The sequence below is a fragment of the Betta splendens genome, chromosome 9 (assembly GCF_900634795.4).
Source record: "Betta splendens chromosome 9, fBetSpl5.4, whole genome shotgun sequence".
Lineage (NCBI taxonomy): Eukaryota > Metazoa > Chordata > Actinopteri > Anabantiformes > Osphronemidae > Betta > Betta splendens.
This window is the reverse complement of record NC_040889.2, coordinates 25,583,582-25,593,959: the sequence shown is the minus strand read 5'-3', so window position 1 is coordinate 25,593,959 and position 10,378 is coordinate 25,583,582. Positions and strand designations below refer to the sequence as shown.

The following is a 10,378-nucleotide window of genomic DNA, read 5'->3' as shown; positions in this document are numbered from 1 at the left end:
GCTCAGTGTGATAAAGGATGTTAAATGTAGAATTTGTTCCAGGACTCAGGAATAGTTTAAGATGTTTATAGGGAAACAAATGCAATTGAAGTTCAAAGTGTTCACTGGCACCGTAACTTTGGCCAGAGTCGTGTTGTTTGAGAGTTAAGAATAAGTAAAATGTCACATGCCGAAATCTTAATCTTAAGCAGGATGTGGGAGCCAGTGATCGGTGCAGGAGTTTTTGTTGTTCATGTTGAGTGGGAGGAGGCTTTAAAATATTCTACCCTCCACGAGGAGAGGAAAGGGGAGGACGTGGCTGTTACCAAACATTTGGGAAGCACACGATCTGAAGGAACAAGGTGGACGCAGTCGACAGGTCAGTAACATGGAGCTGTGCTTGGACTGAGGATCGGTTTGTATGAAGCGTTTGTCTTGTAACTTCCATAGAGTGTGCGTAGATGTAATGAATGTCTTTGGAACAAATATTTGATCCTTGTCAAAAAAACAAAGATCTCAAGTGTCACCACAGCATTGTGGATTCACCAAATGTGATTAGATGGTCGCAGGTCAATAAAAAACGCACGGCGCTGTTAAAACATAGGAAGTAAACACTGATGTTCAGCTGCGTGTGAAAGGTTTAAAGGCTGAAGGGTCTGCTATTTTTAAGCCTGCCAACTATTTTGGACCCCCAGCTTCCCTCTGGTAGAAACAAGGGAGGGCACAAACCACAACAAGCAACTCCAGTATATTTCACACAGGCCACAAAAAAATTAAAGACAAAATAGACGTGTTCATAAAGAAGGGGGGTTCTGCTGGTTATGGAGGGTATCCTGGTGGGTACCTGAACCACAACCCCAACAACAGAGTCCTGAGCCCTCGTTATGGCGGCAGCTTCGGTTACGGAGGCCGCAGTGTGAGGGGCGGCTCTCCGTATTCCCAGTCAGTCCAGGCCATGGGCGCGTATCCCTCGGATGAGTCCAGAGGGTTTGGGCCCGGGGCGGTGATGGCGGCAGCTGGAGGGGCTATGGCAGGAATGGCCCTGGGCTACGGGCTGGGAAGGTTCCCCCGTCCCCATTTCAGCTTCCACAGCCCCCAGGAGGAGTATTACTACAACCACTACATGTACAGGAAGTACGGAGTCAAATCTACTGATACCAATGACTACAGCAGAGACTACAAGTACACGCAGCCCCCTATGACCTACGGCAGCTTCATGCAGTCCTGCATGAGGAGAGACGACCTTCTGTCTGGACAGAATCAAAAGTCAAACAAAGAGGACGTGACTTTCACACTTACAAACACAACTACAGCTGCTGCAGATACCAACACAGGCAGCGACACGACAAAGTCCGACCGCACTGCAGCCGGGATCTCATCGACCTCTGCACTTTCAACCCTCCACAGCGTGAATGAGTCTGAATCCAGTCCTGTACAGAAAAGCTGCTGCCGAGGAGGAGGATGATGATGATGATGATGATGATGATACAGTTAGCATAGTGGTGATTGGCTACCCAGCTCTCATCACAGACCTAAAGGTCAGGAGATGCATTGGGCTGTACATGGGCCTACTGTGGAAAGTACCTGACGAGACAGAGGGAGGCAGCGGAGCCAGGAGCAGCACCGAGGCCGGAGTCCCTGAGAGGCCTGATAGCTGTGGCCACCGGTGCCGCGCTGACGCTGCTCAACAGCAACGTGTTGATCCAGCTGCACTGAGGCTTCACAGCAATGAGTCGTCACTGGTTGATGTAGCACTTCTGAAATCAGCTTCACAACTGTCAGACACTGTTGGGTAAAATCTTAATAAAACGACCTATTAGTGTCACTGAGGTGTCACCTGCTGGAATGATAGTAAATGGTAGTTTTATCTAATACCTCTGCATGCAAATCCATGCAACAACATTGTTTGTGCCCTGTGTTATTCAGCACATTTAATCGCGCTGGCATCCTAAACCCAGATTCTTCTGAGGCGTTATCCTACGGGGACGCAGTTGTTTAAGCAGGTTTTACTCTAAATTTTTGCAGTGCTTCACATTTAAACCATGGACATTTGTTATGGAGATGATATTAGCATTGACGCTCAGATTCTAAACTGAATTAAGCTCCAAAGCTTTTAACAGTTAACCCTGCACATACTGTGCTCATGTGTATTATTATACTGTATATACTTTGCTACGTTTTGTGTGTGATTGGGTTCGTTCAGCTGGATGTTCCACTAGTTCGTTTTCTTCATGATACAGTAAGAAATTAAACCATTTAACCATTACAATTTCTTGCATGTAAATGATACACATGATTTGAGTTATTATTAGGTACTTCAACTATTAATTAATTAATGTGTAGTGTAAGGTTCATTTGACATCAGGGATACAAATTTTACAATAGCTTTATAATTAGTGGCTGCTTCAGTATGACATGAATTGAATTCAAGCGTTTTCTGCCATCACTGCTCTCTGTTTTGCTGTTCAGACTCTTCTATAACTAAAGCCTTGACTGTAGAACCTTCATTGACCAGTAGGCGGCGTGCTTCGTATTTGCGTTGACTGAAAACAGCCACATTATTCTTGCAACCACAGCTCGGCCACCACAGATATTAAACTTTGCTTTTCCCACTTTCGCCATGTGACGTCACAGGAAGCTTTTCATTCTTGGAAGCTTTGTCCAAATGTTTGGTGTAAACTATGGAGTTAAATTAGGGTCACATCAGATCTGTGCGCGCGTAAAGCGATCTGTGCGTGTGTAACCACATTTGTATTTGTAGACATAGTGGGGCTAAACCATGCTTACATTTGCGAAGGTGATGCAGTTGCATAAACATTAAACTGGTGTTTCCATCAGACGTCAACGTAGCATGTTAGCCGACAGGCTATTAGCAATGCCACGCGATGTTATGATGCAGCTGGAGTTAAGGCGGGTATGTTTTAGTAACGCTACCGTTATCAGACCACAATAAACACGTTTACTTTAACAATGCCTTTAAACAGCCTGATATGTAATGCAGTTGTTACACAGGCTTGGATTTCAGTGCAGGATCTTGGTGCTTCCCGCTGATCAACAACGTCTACAAAGAGACAGACGCCCAGTGTTGCTGCAGAACCTCTCAAGGTGTCACCGACACCAAAGACACGTGCACAAAGCTCGGTCTGAGAAATCACGATCGTTTATTTAGTTCGCAGCATTCACTTTTCACTTTCAACCGTCAGCTGAGACCTGCACCGCTCTGACTCTGCTTCGCTTCACCCACACTTTACCCTTTACACCTGCCGGCAGGTAACAGGTGAGTCGGTAAAGGACGCTCCCGATCGTTCACAAAAAACACGACACAAAACACAAGTTAAGCGCTACACTCCGTCCATATGAGTCACGGAGAGCAAACGCTCTAACAATAAACCAAAGCATTGACAGGGACAGCTGACAGGACGTCACCCAGGTAAAACAACTCACCGGAAGTTACCGTGGTCACTCTTGCATATGGAACGCCCCACTAAATCTACAAGTACAAAACTGGTTACGCACACACAGATCGGTTTGCATTTACAGATTCAATTACGCACGCACGCACGCACGCATCTAATCTGACCCTCATTTGACTCCATAGAATGCTTCCAAAGGCGGATCATTTACGGTAACACACAGACGTCATGGCAAAGTTGAGGACGCTACGAAGCCACGCCCCTCGGACACGACGCCCCGCGCATATGTCGTGCGGCGTTTCAGTGCGTCCCATATAACAGGAATTCACCAGGTTCCACATCGCCGAGAAGTTCCTGTTCGTTCATTATGCATTTATAATATTTGTATTCTAATGTGAACCAAATAGGGCAACATCGAGCAAACCGCCTGTCGCCACTCAAGGTAAGACTCGTCCTCGTTTATTTGCTGCTGCATGGAGGATTTAGCGGGTTGTTAGAAGTGTTTGGCTCCGTTTGTGAAGCATAAGGTCGACGCGTTCTGCCCGCGGTGTGTAAATCCTAACGTGACCTGACGTAACCGAGCGCCATGTTTAATCGCAATAAAGAAGCCCGACACCGCGTGTTACACGATGGGCATCCGGCGAGGCGACTGTTTTCCACACGAGCTGCCAGCGTAGACGGCACCAGCGGTGCCCGCGAGGACGTGCATCACCGGCCCCATCATCAGCACCGGGCTCGCGCGTCTGCCACGCCCTGTTTCCAGGTCAGCGGGCTGCTGAGTGGTTGCGCGGCCACGCTGCAGACGGAGATGACAACAAGCGCGGCTGGGACCGCTCCTGGCTCATCGGGTCGCACGCGGCGTGCTCGTTGCATGGCTCTTCTGTAGAAGCGGACTGTGGCGTAGAACTGTTATCGCTGCGTCTCGGGTCATACGAGGACACGACAAGCGATGAACAGGGTGACGATCCGCTCCCACAATAACAACAGTTACAACATACAGATCATTAATTTACGCAATTCTCTGAAACTATCTATACAAATAGTTTTATGCCATTATTACAGTCTTGTGTTACTCCGTGTGTAGTTTTATTTGTAATTATTCTGTAATTTTAATGAATTATTAATTTTGTAATTGTAATATTTTTAGCAAACAGGCGTTTTCATTAATTGAATACTGCCTGGAAACCGTACCCACCACAGTAATACACTAACCGCTGTATTACATACAAGAGTTTGTATATACGAATGCTGAGCACAGACAGATGAAAGGGCATTGGCTGCTTAGTCTGGAGAGCGGTTTTCTGTTTCAAAGCACTTAAAAAATCCATTTAGAGCCACGTCCTTGTGAACCTGTTGCAAACCACATTTAGTTGATGATGTAAACACAAATGCACTTAATGGTAGATTCTCTGCGTCTTCCTTTGCACAATAATTTAGGGCTTAAATGACAAGTTGTGAATATTATTAGCTCACGCTTTCTTCCTCTCTTTCCAGCCTTTCCAGCAGGGTGAAGATGAAGAGGAACCCATTATCAGTGCTGTGTCTCTCTTCGCTTTTGCTTTATATTGACCTTTCCTTTGCCAGGGTTAGAATAGGAGGGGGCTTTGGAAAGGGCCTTAGCTTCAAGCCCCCATCAACAAACAGAGGCACAGGCATCACTAACACAGGCCACAAAGGCAGCCATGGTTCCAGCTCATTGGGTGGAATCCCCAAACAGTCAGGTAGACCTTCGTATCCTGTAACTGGCAGGTCCGGCGGCTATGGTGCTTATCCAGGGAAAAACATCAACCACAACCCCAACAACAGAGTCCTGAGCCCTCGTTATGGCGGCAGCTTCGGTTACGGAGGCCGCGGTGTGAGGGGCGGCTCTCCGTATTCCCAGTCAGTCCAGGCCATGGGCGCGTATCCCTCGGATGAGTCCAGAGATTACGGGCAAAGAGCGGTGATGGCGGCAGCGGGAGGGGCTATGGCAGGAATGGCCCTGGGCTACGGGCTGGGAAGGTTCCCCCGTCCCCATTTCAGCTTCCACAGCCCCCAGGAGGAGTATTACTACAACCACTACATGTACAGGAAGTACGGAGTCAAATCTACTGATACCAATGACTACAGCAGAGACTACAAGTACACGCAGCCCCCTATGACCTACGGCAGCTTCATGGACTCCTGCATGAAGAGAACAGACGTTCTGCCCGGGGAGAACCCGCCGCCAAAAGCAGCCGCCGTCGCCTCAGCGCTGGACACGGGCAGCGACGCAGTGGAGGCCCAGAGCTCAGCAGCTCCGGCCCCTGGCCTCGCAAAGCAGCCCGACGCCAGCGGCGACGCAGAGGACAGTGACACCGTCAGCATTGTGGAGATCGGCTATCCAGCGCTGATTGAGCAGATGAAGGCCCGGAGCTGCTTGGAGATGTACATGGTTTACTCGGACAAGTACCTGGTGAAAGCGCGGGCACAGCGACTGCACACGCGCTCGCAAGGACTATTAGTTCTACTCACTAGCGCTCTAATGATGCTACTGAATAGCGACATGCTAGTGCTGCTGCACTGAGGTCCCTTAGGAGGAGCTCAGTGTGCGCCTCCAGATCGTTCTTTTCTCTGCTTTGACTGTTACAGTTCCATTCGCTGTCCTAATCCTACGCTAAGTGTTGCTTCATTGCTGCAGTAATGGTAGCGGGTCACAGTACTGACTCATCGTCCTGTCTCCGTAATGTGTTCACGAGCTTTTGAACGGCGTCCTGGCCGGGCCCCAGATAGTCACGTTAGCGGGTTGGTTTGGCACCAGCTCCGCCTCAGTGACCGGCCTGAATGAACGGCTCCACGCTAACGAAGCGGCGCCTGCTTTAGCGTTGTGTGATCACTTCAGGTGTGTTTCCATTTGAGCGCGGCTCAAGGTGCGTCTTCTGTCTGTATTTACCAATATTGGCATCATCGCTGATTGTAGTGTAGTGTAAAACAGGGACTTTTATCACATAAGGTCTCTTGGAACAATTAAAAACCAAAACAACGGACTGGTGAGTGTATAATACTGCTCCGTATTGTATTTGGAACAACAGGCTAAATGGAGAAACAGTAGTTTGCATGCTGTTGCCTTAAAGTGCTTCAAGGTCTCTACTTAATATGCTGCCCAGTGTTTTGCTGCAGTGGAGCTTGTGAAGTGCTCTTAAAAGTGAAAATGTCTCCCGATGTTTCGAATTCCAAGCCAAACTCATCTCGTTCCTTTTTCTACTAACTTTCTATATGTTACCTTTGACTATCAGTAGAGTTTGTGGTTACTGAGCTTTGTTACCCAGGATTTATGTACGTACGATTTGTACAGTTGTTAAATGTTTGAACTGCAAACCAAGTCAAGCTCAGCACAGGATCATCTGTAACTACGGTACAGCTGCATACATGCACATGTTATAGGTCCTCTCAACAATGATTCTCGAGCATTCACGTTTGTGTGGAAACACTGCTGTTTTGTGAGCAGTTTTTCTGTATGTTATGTTGCACTTTAAATTACACTCACTGCCAAGTTTCCATAAGAACGTCTGTATGATGTTTACTCTCCAGTATGTTCAGTATGTCAAAAAGCTCATTAACGCCGCATTAGGAAAATACTGAAAAATAAAGAAACTCACAAAACTTTAAGAGGGAAATTAGTGGCTGGGGAAACAATTGCGCTTTTACAGACTCCAATTTGTATTATTCTGAACAAACTCTACACAATTGTAAACTAGGAAGACATGTACAAGTACAATCTGCAAACAGGTGAATGTAGGAACGTGGCCACTGCTCACCTGTAGACACGGCTGTGGCTGACCTGTTCCTACCAGACACTCTGCAGCTTTATTCCGCTGACGTATTGTTACGTTGCTGATAAATTAAGAGCAGGAGAGATCACAGCCTCTAATCCAGCTTTGACAAACAGATCTTACATAAACAACGTCAGCACTACGACCCAACCTGACGCTGTGATGACGGGACCAGGTGAAGCATTTATAATCTCTAAATGCTGCTTAGGATCCTGCTTTAAATGGAAATACAGGACCTTCACCTCATTAATGGATAATCAAGAGCCGTAACATAAACTCACGTCTGCGTGATTAACTCAACACTTTTTTGACAGGAAGAACAAATAAGATATGATAATGCAGTTAAATATATATACACCTACACATATACACAGACTACGGACTACATGCAACCAAGGGAGATGACACGATTCGCTTTGTCCACACTTTAATCCATCTCCTCCTCAGATGACATCACTACAGTTAGATTGGGAATAATCCTGAGATTGTGAGATTACAGCTACAGTAGCCTGCACTTACAAAGACGATAGTACTTTGATCTGTCTCTGTCTCTGCATTGTTAATGGTGCTTTCTAGAGATAAAATATAGTTTACAGTATAAAACGCTCTAATGTGTTATGTCACAGCATCCATTATGAAGCATCAGTTTAAATACTGTGTTTACAGTGCACTCACCTGTTGAATCTGCTGAAATGAAGCGGAGCAGCAGTTCAGATGTTAATGTGTCCCTTGTCTGTGTTTCAGGGCCAGTTGCTAATTCAGTCTGAACTGTTGAGTAAATTAAATGTAATAAATAATTATTCACAGACTTTTGTTTTAAGTGAAATTGACTGGAACCACCAGCGACTGAAGGTATTTAAACAAACACAAACAAATAGTCTTGACTTACTTAAAGATAATTATTATTCTTTAAAAGGAAAATACATTTATTCAGTTTCTTACATAGCTTCATAAGATGATTCACATCTTACAATCTGTCAATACAAAAGATATGAAACTACAGGAAAAAGCAGGTTAGCATAGCTTAGCTTAACATAAACACTGGAAACAGGAAACAAGTAAAACACTGAATCTGCCCAAAGGTAAGAAAATCCATCTAACAGCAACGTATTTGGTTCTATTTACACCAAAAATCATCAAGACATTATGGAGAAATGTACATTTACTGGGACTAGAACGTGTAACTTGTGCTTTTATGACAGAACAAATAACCTTAATTATCCTGCTCTGCCTGTGCTGGTGGGTGCTTCCTGTGGACACAGTCAGACCGTATCCAGTCGTCATACTAGGTAAAGCCGTCTGGCGGTAGCACCGTACAGCAGCGGCTGGCCTATCGGCTAACTACCCTCAGACTGCCAGACCACTGGTTCAACCGGCCTTTAACCTCCACGTCTGCGGATTAACCAGCGGTCGTGTCACAGGTGATTATTAATGGAAACTGTTGATTAACATCCTTCCACTATAATATTTTACACATTTTTAAAAAGAGTGTTCTTGAGCACAAAGTCATTGGCTTGTCGCCCAGCGTGGCTCCGGGTGGTTGTCAGGTTGTGGTTTAGGTCGCCCGTCCCAGCTGTTGCCTGCTTTACATGGCTACCACCCAGTGGCCCATCACCAGGGACACGAGGGAGCCGATGACAACAATGATGCTGTTGTAGATGGGGCCGCTGGAGGCTCCAGTGTAGTACTCCATATCTCCAGAGCCCTCTGGCTCATAGTTGGGCCGGGGGCGATATGCAACACCCCCTACGTGGCCTGGGTAGCCATAGCCCCCTCCATATCCACCGTACCCCCCATATCCACCGTACCCTCCATAGCCATAGCCGTAGCCGGGGCGGCTCAGGGCAGAGCCCAGCATCGCTCCTCCTATAGCGCCCGCTGCAGCGGCGCCGGCTACCTTTCCTGCACTGGGGCCACTGCTCTGGACGGGTGGAGGTCTGTAGGCCTGGCCGCCGCCACCTCCCCAGCCCCGGTTGTATCCACCGCCCCGGCTGCCTCCCCCACCTCTGAAGACCCCACCTCCACGTCCACCGCGGGCCTCGCAGCTGGGCAGCAGTGCCGCGAGGAGCAGGAGGCAGAGGGTCACGGTAACAGGCAGCTTCTTCAGGACCAGCATGGTCTTTAATCTGTAAAACAAGTGGGAAAGCAGCATTAGCAAATGCACTGCTACATGGAAATACTTAGGCAAAGTACTGCTGCCATAAACATGAGATATTCTGGCTCCAGCTTTATTCTGCTGTGGTATTTTTACATTGCGGATAAATTGAGAGCAGTGGAGATCACAGCTCCTAATCCAGCTTTGAGAAAGAGATCTTACATAAACAACGTCAGCACTACGACCCAGCCTGACACTGTGATGACGGGACCAGGTGAAGCATTTATAATCTCTAAATGCTGCTTAGGATCCTGCTTTAACTGTAAATACAGGACCTTCACCTCATTAATGGATAAACAAGACCTAAAACATAATCTCACGTCTACATGATTAACTTAACACTTTTTTGACAGGAAAAACAAATAAAAAAAAAAACAAACAAACAAGGAAATAAACCACAATGCAAGAAACATCAACAATGAGTTTGATGAATAAAATCAGAAAAACTAGTTCATAGAACATTTAAAGCAGAAAACCTTAGACTGGAAACTAAAGATATGTTAAAGTCCAGCTGTGCAACTTCAGCATCCGGAATGTGAATATTGAGTTAAATGGCCAAACATGTCACACACACATATTGTATAAGAAATAATGATTAATGTAATCCACAGTACTAAATACCATAACAAAACATACAGTATAACAGAAATTAGGAACAACTGAAACAACCTGATAAAAACCTAAACACAATTTTATATTAAATGTCACTACTTCTAAAGAATCTGACCTGCTGAGCGGCTGAAACGAAGCTGAGCAGCGGTCGAGATGAGGCTCGTCTCCTGCAACGAGCGAGTGCGGACTCCTTTCACTGTCGGTGGGTAGATGTGTGTCAGGACAGGTCTGTCATCCTCCATCGGGTGAAGTGAGTCAGTCTCACACCTGCTCACTAAGCGGCTGTACCGCTGGCATCACACATAAATACCCGCGTCTGTGGCTAAATCAGTCTGGATTATTTAACCAGGCTGTGAGTAAATTAAGCAGGACACTTAATGAGCTCTCCTGAAGCTTCCACCGTCTTACTGAATGTGTTGCCTGAGCAA

The 10,378-nt window shown here is 46.5% G+C and overlaps 3 protein-coding genes across 5 annotated transcripts; 2 read left to right on the top strand and 1 right to left on the bottom strand.

Moving 5' to 3' along the window:
* Positions 1-192: 192 nt before the first annotated feature.
* Positions 193-2,076, top strand: prnpb (prion protein b). The gene is given in 4 exon segments (XM_041072449.2): positions 193-204; positions 689-1,413; positions 1,415-1,544; positions 1,546-2,076. Coding segments are annotated over 4 exon segments (1,017 nt in total). The 3' UTR covers positions 1,696-2,076.
* A 1,518-nt stretch (positions 2,077-3,594) lies between these two features.
* On the top strand, positions 3,595-7,992 carry LOC114862992 (major prion protein homolog). 3 transcript variants are annotated; one of them, XM_029163789.3, is made up of 2 exons: positions 3,595-3,834; positions 4,887-7,992. In XM_029163789.3, the coding sequence occupies exon 2, from the start codon at positions 4,906-4,908 to the stop codon at positions 5,935-5,937; it is 1,032 nt and encodes a 343-aa protein (XP_029019622.1). In that variant the 5' UTR covers positions 3,595-3,834; positions 4,887-4,905; the 3' UTR covers positions 5,938-7,992. The 3 variants fall into 3 exon arrangements, with proteins under 3 accessions (XP_029019622.1, XP_055368132.1, XP_029019623.1); XM_055512157.1 differs by lacking the exon at positions 3,595-3,834 and adding an exon at positions 3,936-4,155; XM_029163790.3 differs by lacking the exon at positions 3,595-3,834 and adding an exon at positions 4,186-4,350.
* Positions 7,993-8,079: 87 nt separating this feature from the next.
* On the bottom strand, positions 8,080-10,249 carry prnpa (prion protein a). Its single transcript, XM_055512158.1, has 2 exons — positions 10,066-10,249; positions 8,080-9,309 (listed from the first exon to the last, which is right to left on the bottom strand). Exon 2 carries the CDS (start codon positions 9,297-9,299, stop codon positions 8,769-8,771), a length of 531 nt encoding a protein of 176 aa, XP_055368133.1. The 5' UTR covers positions 9,300-9,309; positions 10,066-10,249; the 3' UTR covers positions 8,080-8,768.
* Between the last annotated feature and the right edge of the window lie 129 nt (positions 10,250-10,378).